The 19,613-nt window shown below is 28.1% G+C and overlaps 1 protein-coding gene across 2 annotated transcripts in view; it reads left to right on the plus strand.

Annotated features, from left to right (window-relative positions):
* The window catches only part of LOC129908987 (neuropilin and tolloid-like protein 1), a 148,934-nt gene that overhangs the window by 93,489 nt on the left and 35,832 nt on the right, over nt 1-19,613 (plus strand). For both annotated transcript variants that reach the window (XM_055985861.1, XM_055985860.1), the window contains 6 exons: nt 995-1,858; nt 7,755-7,840; nt 14,286-14,460; nt 14,743-14,897; nt 19,120-19,217; nt 19,399-19,541. In XM_055985861.1, coding sequence (XP_055841836.1) covers nt 995-1,858; nt 7,755-7,840; nt 14,286-14,460; nt 14,743-14,897; nt 19,120-19,217; nt 19,399-19,541 — 1,521 coding nt within the window. The remainder of the gene's footprint in view (nt 1-994; nt 1,859-7,754; nt 7,841-14,285; nt 14,461-14,742; nt 14,898-19,119; nt 19,218-19,398; nt 19,542-19,613) is intronic.

Below are 19,613 nucleotides of genomic sequence, written 5' to 3' on the forward strand. Positions count from 1 at the left end.
AAAATTTCATAAAAGTCCTACATAGCTAATTTCAAAATTTTGTTTTGAAAATTTTTTTTTTTAAACGGGTTGATGAATTTTATTAAAATTTGTTTTAATTGTTGAATAATATTTTATTTAAGATCGCATACCAACTTTTTTTGGCAAAAATGTTGGATTTTTATATAAAAAATTATTTAAAAAAATCTATAGGTACCCAACGATTATAATTTTTTTTTTTTAATATGTTTTAATGCATGAAATCAAATATATACATGGTTTTGTGTAAAAGATCACTTAAAACGGTGTTGAACTTAATAATAAAAACAGGTTTTATTTTTTTTTTTAAATTGCTTACCTATAATATGAAATTTCTTAAAAAGTCAAACTTTAAACATTCCTAATGAAAAGCTTTAACAATAGAGTTGCTCACCGGTTCCAATAGTTTTACCAAGAAATCAAAATAAAACTTTGTTTAATGAAACACATAATTTAAATTTTTTAATTTCAATCATTTATTTTAATGGGAACTTATAACTTACCTACAAAATAGGATATGTCATGTTTTTTTTGATTAGAATTGAGTGGAGCTACTATCAATTGTATGCAACTAGTCAAAAAATTGTCTTTTCAAGGGGAAATTGTATATACCTAGTTTTTTGACCTAGTGCTAAGCTACGTTGGGGTTATAAAAACAGCAGCGATTCAAAAGCTCAAAAACGATATAAATGCGAATTTATAAAATTTCTATCAATAAAAGAGTCTTGCAAAAAATAGTTCCTCAAATCTTTTCTTCGTTCCTTTAAATTTAGAAATAAATTTCCTCTTGACTCTTTCTACTTTTACAACATGACTTATCTAAGCTCACCTGGAAGAGAATTAAATCTAAGTCAAGTTCTTGACCAGGATTCTTTAACAAACAAATGAATACCACTTTTTTGTATTGCTTATTTTACACATTGTTATCCTCAAGTAAAAAAAAAAAACGAAAAAAAACTTTTCCTTTTACTTACAGTTTCACCAAACAGCTCAACAACTGGCACAACAACATTTCAAAAGCATCGCAAACAATCAATTTACATTCAAAATTCTGGAAGTAGTAGTACAGGTCTCCTACCAACAGCAGCCACAAATAACTTTGAGTCCTTAGAAAATTACCACTTTGCTTCAGCTACAATGCCACCAGAACCTGTGCCTCTGTCACAACATCAATATCAACAACAACTTCAACTACAACAGCAACAACAACAACATATACCTGACAGTATGGCAACGACGTCAGTGTACCAAATGGTAACATTCATAACAACACCTCCACCATCTTCAATATCGAGAAAAACATCCTCATCATTGCCATCATCATCATCGTCATCATTAGCAGCATTGTCCTCATCATCATCATCATCATCGTCATCCACAATGTCAACTAAAGCAACAGCATCAGCAACATCTGTGGAAATAAATTCCAATGCAATCACAAGAAGGAGAAGAGAAATTTCAACCAGTATGAGTGATGATGAGAGTAGTAGTAGTTTGTTTGCTGGAAGTTCTTCTTCTTCTTCTTCTTCATCGTCGTCTGCTTTAGCTGTGACCGGAGCAATGGTGCATCATCATTATCCGGTACGAAACACGACTGAATCATATCCTAGCATGTTCTTCCAAATGAATGCACCTCCAAAGGAGCAACACCAGCAACAGCACCAATATCGAAGGCAAATATCAAATAAGCGTTCGAAACGTGATGAAGAAATGAACGACGATGCTGGCATGGATAAGTGCCTTTCATTTGTCGAGGGCGATCCCGAACAGAGTTTACTTTTTAGTCCGGACTATCCAAATGATTATCCAAAAAATATCAACTGTACTAGAATAATTGAGGGTAAGTTTGTTTTTTTTTTTTTTTTTTTTGTTCTTTATGGAAAATTGATTTTAATTCGATTTTTTTGTGATTCAAGAGGATTATTTTGAGTATGGAAAATGTAGTTATTTGATTTATTTGTGATTCTTTGAATGGAAATTTAAGGAATTGGGAGTATTTGTGTGTGTTATTTTGGTACCAATGAAGGTACAGTACCTACATCAATTTTTTTTTTTTTTTTTTTTTTCAAATATCAAATCAATCAAAACTTGTTCGCACATTTGTATGTTATCAATGTTAGTGATGGGAACTATCGAATGATTTGACCTATCGATAGATAGTAACTGAATGATTTGAACTATCGAATAGTTCATTCATTCATTCATTTATTCATTCGAATAAAAACTATCGAATAAAAACTATCGAAGGAACTATCGAATAAACTATCGAATAAAAACTATCGCATACAAAAACTATTCAAATGAAAAAACTATCGTTTATGAAAACTATTTGAATGAAAAAACTATCGAATAAGAATAATGTTCAAAAGAAAATACTATCAAATAAAAAAAAACTATTTTAATGACAAAACTATCGTATAAAAAAAAAGAGGTTGTCTGTAAAACCGGTTTACGGACGATGATTTTACGTGATAACTTCGTCAGAAAAGAGGTTGTGTGCTTTTGCTTAAAATGAGTCAGTTGAAGCGTTTACTTTTTTCAAACAATCAAGCTAAAAAAAATACCTTTTTATTTTCTCATTAGGTATATTAATTTTTTTATTTTAAAAGCTTACAAAAAAAATAATTACGCAATTTTAAAGCCAAGTATTTCTTGTTAAGAGTAAAACAATTTTTATATTTTTACAATGCGCAAGAAGTATAAAAATAATTTATTGAAAACAATCATTTTCATCAAAAAAAAAGTAAAAAACACATGAGTTTTTATCTTCTCACGTCATTAATTCCATTTTTTCCCTAACAACCTATACAAAATTTTATACCATCTGATAGCTTATTGTCTAAGCTCAAAATATAAATAATAATCAGGTCAATGAGACATCTACAAAAAGAGCTAGAATTTTTTGAACTCGATCAAATTTCATTAAAAAAAGCAAAAAAAAAACATTTATTTTTATGTTCTCACGCTATGGAATCAATTTTTTTGTTGTACAACCTATAAATATATACTATGTGAAAGCTTATTATTTCACCTTTCATATGACGTATCAATCATATTTCAAAGATGCCTACAAGAGAAGTTAGAATTTTTTAAAGTCAACCATGTCGAATTACAAAATGAAAGGTAATTGTATCAGGATGCTCATAAAAGTCTAATAAAATTTCTAAATACCCCTAAAAAACAAGGTGATTTTCAAAAATTCATATTTCGAAACGCAGAGTGTTTTAAAAAAATCCGTATGAGACTACTTGTTTACCTCATCTTTCACCTGGCATCTTTAGAATTGTCAAAAAAAATGTCCTTTAACCAAAATCATCATTTTGTCATAGCCCCAACAAGTGTACAACGTTCAAACAAAACGTTATAGCTTAGTTTTAACAATTTTCTATAGCAAAAAAAATCAACTCTCTACAACTTTGCGTTTAGATTTTAGCCCAAATTTCATCTTTACGTTTTACCCCTGTTTACCCTATCAAATGATGGAATTTATTAAAATCCTTCAAATGTATTTAACTTTAGGTTATTATCTTTCAAATAAGCTGTAGAATATTTTTGTATCTCTAATAGTTTATTTTTTAATTTAATTTTTTTGCCGCACTGCGAAAGTGCGAGAGTGTAATGTTAGAAAATGGCGTCACTTTTTTGTGGTGGCTGCCATGGTTCTTCGAATTATAAGACGTTATCACGTCAAAACTATTTGAATGAAAATAGTAACTAAACTATCGAATGAAAAAACTATTCGAATGAAAATAGTAAATAAATGAATGAATGAATGATTTAAAACTATCAAATGAATGAATATTTTGCAACTATCGATAGTTTGAAATTTTATTTTCGATAGTTCCCATCACTAATCAATGTATTGAACATGAAAAACCGAATAAGAAAATAACATGCAAACGAATTGGTGCAGATAACACTTCATTGATTTTCAAGGCTTATGTTTTTCATTTTCATCGTATTTACTGAATTCTCAAAATAGCACCACAAGTAAAATTTCAAAAAAAAACAAAAATAGATATAGGTAGGTATAGAAACAATTTTGTTTTGGTATCGAAGTGTTTCTGGTTCAGTGTGTTTTTTTTTTTTTAAACTTAGTAGTCCTTATGGGAAATTGGATATTTCAAAATAGATACGAAAAGGTTGTGTATAGAGAATAACCTTTTTCCCTGGAAATCAATAAGCAGATATAATCAATATTATATTTCAACTTGAACTTTCAATTCCTTGTTGGAAAGTGTACAAGTCACTATTGTACGTTTATGATTACAAAAATAAGGTTAAAAATTGAATTTTGGTTTTGTGTTTTCAGAATTATGTTGCTCATAGTCTTACTTTTATAAATAGAAATCAATTGGAAATTGTGAATAGAATTTATATTTGCACGTTCTTCTTGGTGGCTGGGTATTTGCACCTATATAAGATATCTACAATTGTTGACGAATGGATTTGAGAAAATTTCATTAGAAAACATAAACCATAGAAACCAATACTCAAATACTTTTTACATTGGTTTAGTTTTCAAAATTGAAATGCTTTGAAAGACACTATAACTATAAGAAGGATGACTCTGGCTCGATACATGCATCTGGAGAGAAATACTTAGAAATAGAGTTTCCAAAATATTCCTAATATAATTAAAAAATATTGGGTTTAAAAAGAAAGTAAACAAAATTTTATAAAATTTAATATTCTTTTAGACACCTTAAATAAGTTAGAATCGAAATATTATATCTACCGCTTTCTTTTCGTTTCAAAATAGATACTGGATTTTAAGATGCAGTATATAGAATTTGAGTAACACAGTATTTTAAAATACTTACCTTGCTAGAATATTGTAAATGGTATGAAACTATAGAATTTTGGCCTTTAACAATTTAATAAAAACAAAATTTCAGTATCATATAAATTCCAATATTATTTTTCAAGATTTAAAGCCAATTCGAGGATCTTTTACAAAACAGTCACTATGGACAATTTTTCAGAAACAACTGAATATATCCTAAGTCGTGGTTCGTGGTTAAATAAGATTGCTTCTTTTCAATATTTTCTTTTTTGGGTTCAAACATAATGTCAGCCATATGCAATGCCCTCAAGTTTTAAAGGTATTAGAATAAATTTTGAAGCAATTGTTATAGGGCAGTATGAAAACCACAAATTGAACAGTGATGAGCTAAGATTGTATTTAATTGAAATACCATCGAATTTCCAAATTATTTCTTCACAATTTTATTGGTTATGGTCGAGATAGTTATTAAAAGTAGTAAAAATTAATTCTAGTGATTTAAATTAGCAGTACTTAAACAAAAATCTTATTCCACAATGAGCAGAATTGGTGAAGTACAAATACCAATTTAACACTCTCCATTTTTGTACCGTGAAGCATCATTCAAAATTTAAATGAGGAAAACATTCATTAATTTATTAAAACTAAAACGATTCATTTATGAAAGACTTCACTAAGTTTAAAGAATTTTCAAAAAAAAAAAAAAATTCAAAACATTTGACAAATTTTGCACTTCACTCTAGCAACCAGACTTCGGAGAAACTTTTGGTTTGCAGTTATGAATAGAGCTTCAAAAGACCTTTCTTTTGATGTCTCACTCGATGGATTTGAAGGAAGTTTTTGAAAAAGTATTTTTTAAAGGCAAGGGGTTAACCTTGATTTTTTCGCGAAAATCTGAAAAAAAAAAAAAATAAATTTCTAGTTTTATTATAAAAAAAGATAAAGAGACCTTTCCTTTGATGTCTGAATTGATGGATTTGCTGTATAGGCCAGTCATTATGTCGGAAAAAAACGGCTAAGAAATGAAAAATGACCGAGAAAGCTAAATTTTGGATATGTTGTAGAGGATGCTTAAAAAAGCTTAACTTGAAGTTTTCGACCAAGATTTCCTATGAGCTTCTTCCGCCATTTTGAAAAAAAGGATGAAATTGTTTTTTTGCAAACGAATGAGCGGCCGGCTGAAAGTCGTAATTTTTGTCAAAAAAATAATTTTTTCGATATTCATCACCCAAAAATAGATTATGTCAAAAAACAAATGGAATGTCCTTGTTTTTGACTTTTTTAATCGATATCTCGAAAACGGTTCATGATACACAAAAAATGTGTACGCATGAATTGTAGAACTCGTTAAAAGCTACAAAAAAGCTTCTTGTAAAATTTTCGCATCTCGTCAGATAGCCGAGTTATTGTTTTTCAAAATGGCGGAAACAGCTCATAGGAAATCTTGGTCGAAAACTTCAAGTTAAGCTTTTTTAAGCATTCTCTACAACATATCCAAAATTTAGCTTTCTCGGTCATTTTGCATTTCCAAATGCAATTGAATACCTATAATGACTGGCCTAGTAAAATTTTTGAAAATTTATTTTTTCGCGAAAATCCGAAAAAATAAATTGGTAATTTTTGTACATAAAAAGTTAGGCCTGTTCATTGTGAACTCGTATCTGTAAACCAAAAGACTTTGATCCAAAAATATCAGCTTTAGAAAAAAAAAATATTTCGATCGCAAATATTTCAGCAGCCAGACAAATTGCAAGTGCAATGTAGAGTGAAAAATTAAAATTTTTAGCTTCGTTAATTCTAATTCACATGAATGTTGAAAAATACGAACTTCAAAAAATATGTATATATTTTTGAAATCACGGTTAAAAATCACAGCTTCAAATCATAGTGAATTAAATATCACAGTCAGAGTTTTAGTTACATCTGTTATTGAAAAATCACAATTTAGCACATTTTTAGTTAATTGGCTCTGAAATCAAATGCAAAAAATCTCTAATCTTCAATTTGCTTCAATTGTACTTCTAATGTTTGAGCCATTATTTTTGTGTTCTATTATGTTCCCATATTTCGATGGTATCAAACCAACAAGTATTTAATTAAAATGTTAAAATTTATATCCAACTTAATTTTAAAAACATTACCTACATTGTTTATCTACAAAAAAATGACACATCTGATATCTCTCGCGTTCATAACCATAAATCTGAACTTTTTGACATTTTATTTGGTTTTCCATCATCTTAAGAGTGTCATTTCATTAATATGACTCTTTTCTTTGTCCTTTCATAAAGTAATATTATTCCTTCGTCTTATGAGTGAATGTGTTTTTCTAACTTTCCAAAAAAAGAAACATGTATTACTTTGGTGTCTTGTGTGTGTTCAGGATTCAGCGACTCTCGTCGGGTGGTTTTATACTTCAATGCTTTGTTTCATATTATTCGTATATTTTCAAAAGAATGGAAAATATGTAATATATATCTGGCCCTTATTGGATTTTCTTTCTGTGTAAGTTATAATATACTTACTCTTTTCCTGTATTTATTTAACAAAAAAGAAAACGAAAAAAAAAAAAAACATAAAGAAAACATTCTGTTTGTAAGCCCTGGTTATATTTTCCTTTCTTTTTAGTCTTTCTCATATCTCTGACTGAAGGCAGTAAGGCCTTGAAGCTGTGATTTTTCAATTTATTAGTTTTTTTTTTGTCTTCTTCTTTCTTCTTGGTCTTTCATTTTCTTGCATTTTGGAAAGTGAAATGAAAGTTAAAGTAAAAAAAAAAAAAAAAATAATATTGGAGTGGACCCTTGATGGTCGGAAATGAAAAATGTATCCTAGGAATTTCATATCACAAAAAAAAAAACACATGAATTTTTCATATATTTTCTGTTTCTGGTTTGAATTAATTTTACTTACTTTTTTATTTCTTGTGTGTTTTCTTATTTTTATTTTGTAGCTCCCAAAGGACAACTGATACGATTGGATTTTCGGAATTCATTCAACATTGAAGATAAAGAAGATTGTAAATTTGATTACCTCGAGGTGAGTATATTATAAACTAGAGGTCAAAACATCATACTTTCTTTAGTATAAGAAATATTTGATGACAATAAAATATTGAGTATCTTTCCCTGAGAAAAGCAAAAGTAACTTTCTTATTGTGTGATAGTTTAAAGTTTTTTTTAACACAAAAAAGTAATAGGTAATACACGAACTTTGATCCTGATTTTACCCTGACTTATCGATCCCAAAAGTGTCGTACCTACCTACTATTAAAACATGATGTTTCCTATTTCAAATTTTTTAAGCCGGTAATAACTAAACCGACTTCTGAAAATATATTTAATAGCTTTTTTTTATCCTCAAACAACCAACAAATCCCATTTGAACTTTATAAAAAAATTAAACAAGAAAACCATTCAGGTTCAATAGAGCTAAGGAGTGTAATGTTTTCATTCAACAAAAATTTGAAAAATTAATGTTTTTCGTAGAAAAATAATTAAAATAAAGTACACAACAGGGTCACAAGTATTTGCTCTAATGAGAATATTATGTTAATTTTTTTTTAAATTTTTTACATTTATTTTATGAGAAATCTAAAAAAAACTAATGTTAGGCATAATTTTAACTCCTTAATGTAATTTAATTTCTTGTATAACAAAGAATTTTGGGATTTATTTTAAATTTTCTTATGCCGTTTAAAAAAAAAATATTTTTTTTATTATATTAACACTTATAAAAATTAAAAACAAAATTTCAGAACAATTTGATAGTTTATTATTGTTTTTAAATCCAAAAATATCGTTAATACACCCGTGCCGAAGATTTCAAAAACATTTAAAATTAAAAAAAAAAATCAAAGTAAAATGAAACCCATTGGAAAAGGAGGTGAATATGATAAAATTGAAAGGAAAAATAAATTACTGGCGAGCCAAGTTCGGGAAGTGGGTGGGTTGAGTTTTTAATGGTAAAAAATGGTATATCTCGATTTCCGGCAAATCTTTACAAGTCCTATGGAAAAATGTTGTATGGTAAAAATTGTAGGCAATAAAAAGATCTACAAGTTTTTTATCGACAATTTTTTCACATAAATTCAAAATTATGTGAAAAATTCAAATAACCGTGTTTGTGGTTTTTTATTTTTATGTTTTTCAAACAAAATTTACGAAATTTTGTGACAACTTACCTTATTATGTCCTAAATGCGCTATAATTTATTTGAATTAAAATACATATTTATTTTTTCACCTCATTTCGACTTAAATATCATTTCGTTCGTTAAAACTTCTAAGTACTTTCTGATGGTGTAAAAAAATGAAAAAAGCTTGAATACGAACATTTTTGTTAACATTATTTACTATTTTGGCTTATTTATTAATATTTAGACTTTAAATACTCAAAAACCGTAACATTTATCAATGTAACATGAAACCTTACGGTTATTGAGTAATAAAAGTGTAAATTTGAATTAATAGGCCAAAATGGATAACAAAAATTTTCGTATTCAAGTTTTTTTCATTTTTTGCATTTTACGAGAACATGTACTATAGTATACTAATGTTAAAAAAATTTATTTAATAGAAGTCTTCTTTAATTTGGTTTGACGTCATATTCATTTTGGCCGAACTTTAATAACGGCTTTAATTACCTAATATTTTTTTTTTTTCAATTTTTTTTTGTTTGTTAGCAAAAGATAAGTTCAAATAAAAAATTGCACTGAGAATTTTAATGAAACTTCACATACAATTATAATATAAATTAGGCTATATGGGCACGGTGACCATCCGTCCCGGTTTACCCGGGACTGTCCCGTATTTCTTAAGCTTGTCCCGGGTTTTTATTTAAGAAACCCGGGACGTATAAGTGTCCCGTATTTTGTAATTTGTCCCGTGATTGTCTCGTATTTCCACAATGATTTTTTTCTTCAAAATTTTAGATTTTTTGTACGAAAATTATGAAAACAGTAGTAGTTAGAAATTAAAAGTTTTGCAAATTTTTCGAATAAAAGTTTTTAAACATTTTTCGTCAATTATTTAGTTCCAGGTTAAAAAGCTACACTAGAATTTTTTTTTCGAATAATGAACCCAGCTTATTTTCAAAACTTTTAAGGACATATTAAAAATTGAATTAAATATTATAAAATTTCAAAATCATTTCAAAACTGCTCTCATAATTTTGATTAAAACATATTTTTTTAGAAGTTATTAACAGTAAGTACCTACCTAATATAAAACCGTTTTCTTGATTTCTGACTTATTTGGAAAACTTAAATGAATTTAACGAAAATGTTCCTATTAATCGTTTAAGAAATCTTGATATCAAAATTAGGAAAAATTATGAAAACTCATTTTATTTTTTTTTTTTTTAACCAATGTTTTCGAAACGATCCAATTTTTTCCAAACTTTGTTTTTATGTGTTGATTAAAAATGATATCTCAGTTTTTTTTTTTTATTCTATTACAATTTGCAAATACCTGCAAAATTATTAGGTATAAAAAAAAAAAACGTAATGATTTTAAATATATTTTTTTAAAGATTACAAGAAATTAAATGACAAACTTTGCTAGAAGGTCAACATTTTTTTTAAAAGATGTCTTAGTAATTATATAGACAATTTTTGTTTTTACATTTCTCATACTTAAATAAATTTATTAATTTGTTTTTATTTATTTATTAAAAGTTCTAACAATTTTGACCACAAGAGCATTTTAATTCTTATCATTTGAGCAGTCTCACTCAGTGTTTTACAAAAACTTTTTACTTAATAAGTTTCCTTACTGAAATATCATTTTACAACTTCCTCAGTGTGGTACGTATAATTTTAGTTATTTTCTTCACTTTTTCTTATCAAAAGTTTTCAACTAAGAAGGTTTCATTTTGCATCTTTGGCAGATGTATTTACATTAATCCTCTTTAATTTAAAGGCTTTCAACCTATAATACGAAATTTGAGTAACCATACTTCAAATTTCATCGCCTTTGGTTACTGAAACTTTTACAATTTCTTTACCAAAAAAAAAAAAAAAAACCTTCCACAGAAATTGACTGCATAAATAACAAAAATGTTAACATCTGCCTTGAACATGACTCATCCATCTGCCACTTTTAATTTATAAAACATTAAAAGGTATAACAACATCCAACAATATTGGATTACCAAATAATTTTTTTGAGAATCAACATCTTCTTTATAAGAAGAAACTTTTTCTTCAAATTTCAATATGTTGTTATTGTTGGTTACTTTTTGTGTGTTTTATTTTAAAAACCAAATCAACCAACCAATAACCCCAACCAATAACCTCTGAGGACTTTAAAATGAAAACAAAGAAGTAAACCTAAATACACATAACACAAAAAACTTTTTCCAGATAAACATCGTAAAGCACTTTAAGTGTTTCGACACTTTTTTTCATTCTTTATTCAACCAACTCCTTCTCTTAAAAAAAAAAAATAAAATAAAGACTGAAAAACCAAGAAAAACTTGAAAAACCGCAGAGAAAACTTCACTCAGTTGTCTGGAAAATAAGATCAAAACCTGCTTGGCTATATGGCAAACTATAAGAAAATAGGAAATGTTCTATATTGTAATGGACAAAGGTCGTAACTCGTAAATAAAACAAATAAATCTAATCTCAAGTGGCAATCCACTAGCGGGTTTTTTATTGTTTATACTTCCACGCATAGGAATGGCGGGTGTCAGGCGGATGTGGGATTCCCAAGCATCCTTTAAATCCAATCTTCAATCATTTTCATGATGCGTTGGCAGTTTTTGAAAAACACAACATCTCCAAAGAAAATTGTGAAGAAGTGGTAGTTTTTTTCTTTTGTAGGTCAAGTATTAAAATAGGGGAGAAGGGGGTAACAGTTTTTTTTGTCCTTAAGTTAAATATTTGAAAGACTGAAATGTTAAAATAAAATGAAGATATTTTCGCTGAATATAATGTTTCATTAAGTCAAAGTCGTTTTCGATTTGTGGGCAGGGAGCATTTGGGTAAAATGGCAATATGGGTAGGTATTACCAAAACCAATTAATACAAATTTTTCTAGTAAACATATCTTAAAGCGAAAATCGAACAAATTAATCGTCCTAAAGATAATGACGGCAGTCAATTTAACAAAGCCTACCCCAGTCTCCCCTAACAACAGATACAAAACGCGAGGTTCAATTTAGAAAATTTATTTTTTTTTTCTTGTCTTAACAAAACTACCAAGGATAAACAATAAAAAAAAATTATTGAAAAAAATTTAACATGTCGTTTTTAAAACTTTTTCGTAATAAAAAATGCATTTATTTTTCAAATTTTTCTGGCCACATTTCGTCGCCCTAGTATTGGAGTGCCGTATACGCCAAATTGCATTTTTTGAACTAGGTATGCAGTCGTATGTTTTCGAAGTTGCTCTTTTCAAATCTGCTATCCGTTTTTTTCTATCTTTTTTCGTTGCCGAGATATTCACTATTGTTTTGACAAAAACAAGAAATTTTGGCATTTACGTCAAATTTTTCATGCAATGCAAGAAAATTTTGAGAATTGTTTTGACGTACGTTATGTTTTTTTTTGACGAACGTGTATATGAATAAAAGAAACTTCTGGTTTTCATGGCGTATACGGCAAACTCATTTTGTACAAAAATTTAAATATTTTGAAAACTAAACGCATTGCAGATGTCCAATAGCATGTATATAAAAGACACATTTTAATTATATATCATACTAAAATATCATAAAATACCAGCGGTTAGTTCTTTCGCAATTATCTTCCGAACATTTAAATGCGGTTTCCCAAAAATGTAAAAATGGCGTATACGGCACTTCAATACTAGGGCGACGATTTATTATGATTAGAAATTATAAAAGGATATCTCAATATGTTTTACAGTTTATGAAAAAAATTAAGAAGTATTTCATTTTCGAAGAACTTTTATTATATTGAAAAAAAAATTAACTTATTTTTTTTTAAGGCAAAACATTTAAATATGAAGTTTTTTTTTTCAATAGTCCTCATTGTTGAAAGTTAAATAGCAGAAGTTTAAAGTTCTTATTGGCCAAAGTCTTTGAGAAAAAAAATTATTTCAATGCAAAAATTCAGTTTTTATCAAAAAAATCCAATAAAATTATATTCTTTTTTTTTGCAAAGTTATAATATATATCTACTATATTACCTCTTCCTTTTCGGAATTTAACTTATAAATTTTTTTTTTTAAATAATAATAATAATAATAATAATAATAATATTTTATTTTATGATAATTTATAGCCTTACTTTATCGATTCTGTAGATAGAGGAACACCATGCGTCGAATCTGGTAGTTCTGATTTTTGGTAAAGTTTTTTTTTTCATAATAATAGCCCAATGAAGGTCTTAAGCTTTTGTATACGAGTGTCGAACGCCACAATTTCAAAAATAAAAAATGTTATAATAAAAAATACCTGAACTTTTCAGTACTTATTTCATTATCAGTTTCTTAAAATTTTCCCTTAATGAAGTATAATTTTAATTTGTCTTTTTCTGCAACTCACTTACTGACAATGCCTAGTTGAAAAAGCTCTCTTTATGGCAAAGCATTACCTAACAAAGAAACCTATGTTATTTGCACGCGATCACTATTCAAATATGAACGGGTATTCTCAATTTATAAGTCCTTTGACACAAACACTAAGCTCCAATCAACACCGTCAAACTTCAAAACTTTTACACCCATCAGTCTATCTGCAAGTTCAATTTACTGCATGCAAAGCGCATATTGAAAATAAAATCATTCATTGATTAAACCAAATAAGGTTTTCTATCTGTGAACCATAAATCCTCAAAACAGAGGTGGTGGTTGTTATGTTGAACGTTGTAACTTTTATCTATGATGCTTTCACGTAATCACTATAGATAGACTGAAAAAACGCATTGAAAAAAAGAGAATTTTTCTCTTTGAATTGAAGTAACTTTTCTATATACCTTCTATAACCACACTCGCTACTGTTCTTCTTAAGCTGCAAAGCCTCTTCATTCTATAAAGCCCCTTCGTTATAACATATATAAACTAGGTAGTTGCAAAATTTGAACTTTTTCCACCAAAGAAAATCAGGCTAATGACCTCCTTTTCACAGATAAAAGTCCTTAATTCCCATTCATTTCCAACCATGCAGGGTGGCAATGGCAAGCAGAAGGCATCAGGCAGGCATACAAACACACACCGTTATATTACAAATTCCACTTAAATTATGGTTATGTTGGGGTACAATTCATTTTGCCAGCCTATATATAGACCCTGTGAGTTTTTGGTAAAATAAATTTCATTCATAAATTTCATCTCGGAAATTTAATTAAGACTCAAAAAAAAAAATTTATATATAATCCCAATTCCAAACCGAAAGGAGCTACCCTGTAATAACTTTAAGCTTCTCACACATACACATAATAATTCTATCCAGAAATTCATCTTTTGTTCCACTTTTTTCTTTTATTTTTTTTTTCTTTCTTGTTTATTTCATAACAGATACGTGACGGGCCCTATGGGTTTTCGAATTTAATTGGAAGGTTTTGCGGTGAGGACTTTCCACCAATGATAACATCAAAAGAACGACATCTCTGGCTTCATTTTCATTCAGACGAAAGCATTGAATATTCCGGATTTACTGCTGTCTATGAATTCATCGATCGACCAAAAGAGGGTGAGTTTTTGAGTTAATCTAACCACATAAAATATGAATGTGAGCAAAAAGGATATAATGTAGGTTATATAGAAGAACTCTTCAATTGCAATCTATACATTTTAAATTACTACAAAATTCGATAGGAATTTCGATGTTTTTATCCAAAAATGTTTTATTTGAATTTTATGTGTGCATTTTGAATTATAAATTTTATGTTTTCAGTTACTCTCTCTCTAAGCTTTTTGTATTCATCAATATCAAAACTTCTATTCCCTTTTTTCTCTTCTTCTTCTATCATAGCTATCAGCACAGAACTGAATTGTACATTGGAAAAAGATGGCTATGAAGGATTCATAAATTCAACAGATGTTCCAGCATACGTGCAATCGAATGTCACCAAATACAAAATTCCTCTCGATTGTATGTGGATCATAAAGGTGAAGGAGAATTGGAAGGTTAGTAATGTAATATGGAGATGGAGAATTCCATTGATATTAGATACATTTTTGTCCTTATGAATACGAATAACTTAGATAATATACATTTATCATATTGAATAAGGAACATCAGTATTTTCGTTGTAATCTGTGAAGAAGAGTGATTTTTAAACAAAACTATTTTATTGAATTTTTGTTTACTATACAATGTAAGAAAAGATGAAAGGGAAAAAGCAAACTTTCACTTCTGAAAATATACCAATGGAATTGTTCTTTTTAGTTTTGTGTATGCATTTCAGTATTTGTACATTTTTGCATTCAGAAGATTGAAAATGGCTTTTTAATTTTTTTTTTTATATAATAAAATATTTTCAAAGAATACACTGGGTTACAAAATAAAAATCATGTCAATTACTTTGGAAATGACCTAGCAGAGGTTGTAGGTATTACTGAGTACATCATATTTCGGCACTTTAAATTTTTCGTAGACAATCAAAATAGTCAAAAACCGTTTTTCAATCTTTTCAGATTTCAACGATTTTTCGGTCAATTTCAGATTTGAAATTGAAATATTGAAAATATTTTTTATTGTGCTCAAACACCAAATTGGGTGTAGGTTTTATGGGCTGAATCTCAAAGTACAACATTTTTTCACCGTTTTATAGAGTTCGGAGACCGTTTTAAGCTTCATTTTATGTTTTGAAAAAAAAATTTTATAAACAGTTTTTTTTTTGTATTTATGCTGAATAAAAAAAGTTTTAATTCATCAAAATTAGTTAGACATTGTGGAAGTTGTGATTTTTTACTCGAGAAAGAAATTTCAATTTTTTGGGACAGTGAAAGAAATGAAAAATTAATTTTTCTGTTCATAATAATGGTAGAAAATTTGTTATGGTCTTAATTTTTAGAAAAAATGATATTCTCTATAACTACGTTTAAAAAATTTTGATATCGATTTTTGTTGCTCAGATACACATATATTATATTTATTTGTATATTTTAAATACTGTTCATTTTTTTTTTGCCCATGATAACACAAGCCAAAAAAAAAAGTGTCACTACTTTTGACCGGACCTGCCTATCTTTATGTATTTTGACGTTCTGAATCCGAATCTGAAGTCAATTTTGCCCAAACACCCTCAAATGGCTGAGTAAAAAATCCCTGAAATCTGAAAACATTGAATAACGGTTTTTGAGGGTCTACGAAAAATTTCGAGTGCCGAAATATGATGTAGGTACTCCTACTCAGTAATATCTACAACTTCTGCTAGGTCATTTCCAAAGTAATTGACGTGATTTTTATTTTGTAACACAGTGATATTCTAATGTAGTTGTTCATACAATGTTTAAGTTTATAGTTGAAGAGCTAGCGACGAAATTTTACATTTTAAGGTACGAGGATCGAGGAGAAATAATATATAAATATGGAAATTCATCAAAAGTGGTGTCTAAATACTTTTCATATTATTATTTATTAATATAAAAAAATGGATCACTTTATAGAGTAATAATGTTGCCATAAGTCATATAATCCCAAGACATAATGTTAAAAACATAAATGAGCTCATAAAGTACGAAGTTGGAAAAAGGTAATCTTTATTGGCTTCGTTGATTCTTTGAAGCAAATGAAGTCCCGTTGGCATATATGTGCTATAGGGTCACCAGCATTATATATTTATACTATTCAATCTTTAAAAAAATTTGAATACAAAAATATCCTTCATAAATATATTGAAAAAAATAAAATGCACGACTGGGGTCGCACGTACTTGCTCTTGCAGTTTAAAACACTTTTATGTTAGTTTACTTGTAGATTTTAAGAGCTGCCTCTATATAAAATTAAAGAAATTTTGTTGATTTTTGGGAAGAGCCGACATTTAGGCCAAAATTTTGTTAAATGAAAAAAAAAAAATGTTTTTTTATTTCACTTTTTTTGAAAAAAATAAAAATGCATTTTTATTGCAATTGCTTTGAATATTACTTTTGTAAGATTTAATCAAAATCGTTAGAGCCGTTTTCGAGTTATTTGGTTTGACTTGAAAAATTTGTATGAGAGGTACACTTTCGAAGCGAGATATAAAAAAACAAAAAAAAAACCAACTTTCAGAATTCCATAAAAATCATCTGTACCAAATTTGAAGAAAATCCGTCCACCCGTGTAGGCTGTTGAAATGTGTACAGATGGACGCACAACCGCACAGACGCACGGACGCACTGACGCACAGACGTACAGACGCACGGACGGAATTGCGAGACCCACTTTTTTGGAATTCTCCATCATCGTAATGTTAGTTTTGATTAAAACCTCAATTTTTTTTTTCGACACTAACCCAATACTTGCCCTATAGGTAGAGCAAGTAAAAAATGGCAGAAGCGTTTGAATACCAATAGGATTACCAGAAGTCATAAGCTTTGAAAATCAAAAAACAACTTCTGTTAACTTTATTCTTAAACCTAAATTTCTGGCAATTTTAAGAGCTATAAGTGAACTAAATGTTGGCCTCTTAAATTATAACCTTTTTTAAATTTTACGATTCGTGACTCTGGTAATCTATAATTTCATCTATTCTTGCGCGGTTTCATTTTGTTCAAAATTGAACAAAAAATTTACTGCTGCAGTCTGCAACCTATGCTTTTAGCTATCATCATTCTATATTTATAAATGTTTTTCTTTTAATCAATAAACCATCATCCATCAAAAAATAGGTCTCTTTAAGCTCTACACACAGAGAAAAAAATAGTATTTTTTAACTATTTTTTAACTATTCGTATTCACCAATGCATTCAGGTAAAAAAATTAATTTTTTGCCAAAAAAATTGCATTTTTAAAAATTTCGCTATTGTGCTTCTCACTTTTTGAGACAAAAAAGTTATTTCTTTAGTGCAATTTACTTCATATTTGATATTTTATACCCAAGGGACCAGCAAGATACAAATCCGAAGTCAGAAAAAACCAATCAGCTCCCTTTTTTGAAATATTACCGAAAAGTATATTTTTGGTTCATCAACAAAAAAAAAAAATTAATTTTGTTAACCAGTGTAATAAGTATATAAACAAAAAGATACCCTACACTGAGGGAAAAAAATAAATTGAAGTTGAAACGTCATTGTTTTAAAGATGAACTACTTTCATTTATGTGAGTTTAAGATACGAAATCATCGAAAATTAACCTTTTTTCCACGTTGATTTTAAAATGTTTATCTTCAACGCAAAATCATTCAATAGTTAAATCAATGTGGTTTTCATTGATTTCACGTTGTTTTATGGTGGCTTTTCTTCCCTCAGTGTAGTTCTAGTGGTAATAAAACTGCTTTAACCTTTTGTTACATAGTATGAGGTTAATAGAGTTGACTGACCAAAGAAACTCCAGGCGTTTTTGATTCTGTAACAAGTTTGCTGGTCAGCTCTTTTGTTTGCTATTGAGCGTTGAGAGATGAAGTAAAGGAACATGAAATACTAATAATATCCACTGGAAATTTTCCTTTCTAAAGTAGGAGTTGTCTTTAAGAATAAAACTCAGACAGAAGTCAAATCCTGATGTATAGAGAAGCACACTAACATGCTTTTATGAGCGTGTTCTTTTTTTGTAGGTATTTTTTTTTCTGTATTAAAAAATAAGTTCAAATTTTTTCAAATTAACAAATTTAAATTAGTTAACCAATTCTTTTAATTAAAAAATCAGATTATTTTTAAAAAATCGAAATATTTAGGTATTAATATTTTTCTTAAAAAAAAGTTAAAGCTTACTGGAACATAAAAATGAACAATTTCACAAAATATCATCAAACTCGAATTATTTTAGCGAAAAATTAAAATGAAAAACCAAAAGAATTATACTGTCAATATTTTTGAGGTTTGAGGAAAATTAAAAAAAAAGTAAATCTTTAAATAAACTACAATATTTTTCTTTCAACTATTATACATTACTGGTAAAGTGTATAGTATTGCTAAAATTTTTTTTTTTTTTTTTAATTATAAAAGTAAAATTAACCTTTCTCGCAGACTTTTTCCTTTTTTAGTTGCCAAAATAATTGAAAAGTTATTCTAAATTAATTAATTCTATACTAAGAAATCTTGCACTTTGAATAAAAAAAATATTAAAGCGAACATTTATTTTATAACATAAAATAGGTAATGTATCTTCAAACAATGGAAATACTTATCTCACCCAAAATGAACAATAAAAAGTCCAAATAAATTTTCTCTTTCCTATAATATATTTTTATTTCTTTCTTTCAGATTCAAATTAAATTCATTCACTTTAGTTTAAATAAACCCAACGATTGTGAAATAAATTTTATTGATATATTCGCTGAAGATACAAATATACCATCTAGGTGAGTTCTTTACACAAAATATATATAAATCTACATAAGTTAAAGATCCTTTTTTTCAATATAAAATAATTTATCTGGTTCCTCTTTTTTTTCTCTTATTTACATGGCTCCCCTTTTTTAAAATAAATTAAAAAAAAAACACAAATAACACACCAACAACAATAACGACATAAAAAAAAAGGGTAAAAAACTTTTGCGGTTCTACGGGAGAGCCTGTGTCATCTGAATCGAATATCTTACACATTCGGTTTTTTGCAGAATACATAGCTATGAATTCGTCGTTTAATATTTTATATACAGCATTCAGGGATAAAGGAACTGGTGGTACGTGACAAAAATTTTTTAAAAAATATATTTTTTAAAACTTCAATTTTTTTTTTTTATTTGTATACATTT

Source organism: Episyrphus balteatus, chromosome 2 (assembly GCF_945859705.1).
Source record: "Episyrphus balteatus chromosome 2, idEpiBalt1.1, whole genome shotgun sequence".
Lineage (NCBI taxonomy): Eukaryota > Metazoa > Arthropoda > Insecta > Diptera > Syrphidae > Episyrphus > Episyrphus balteatus.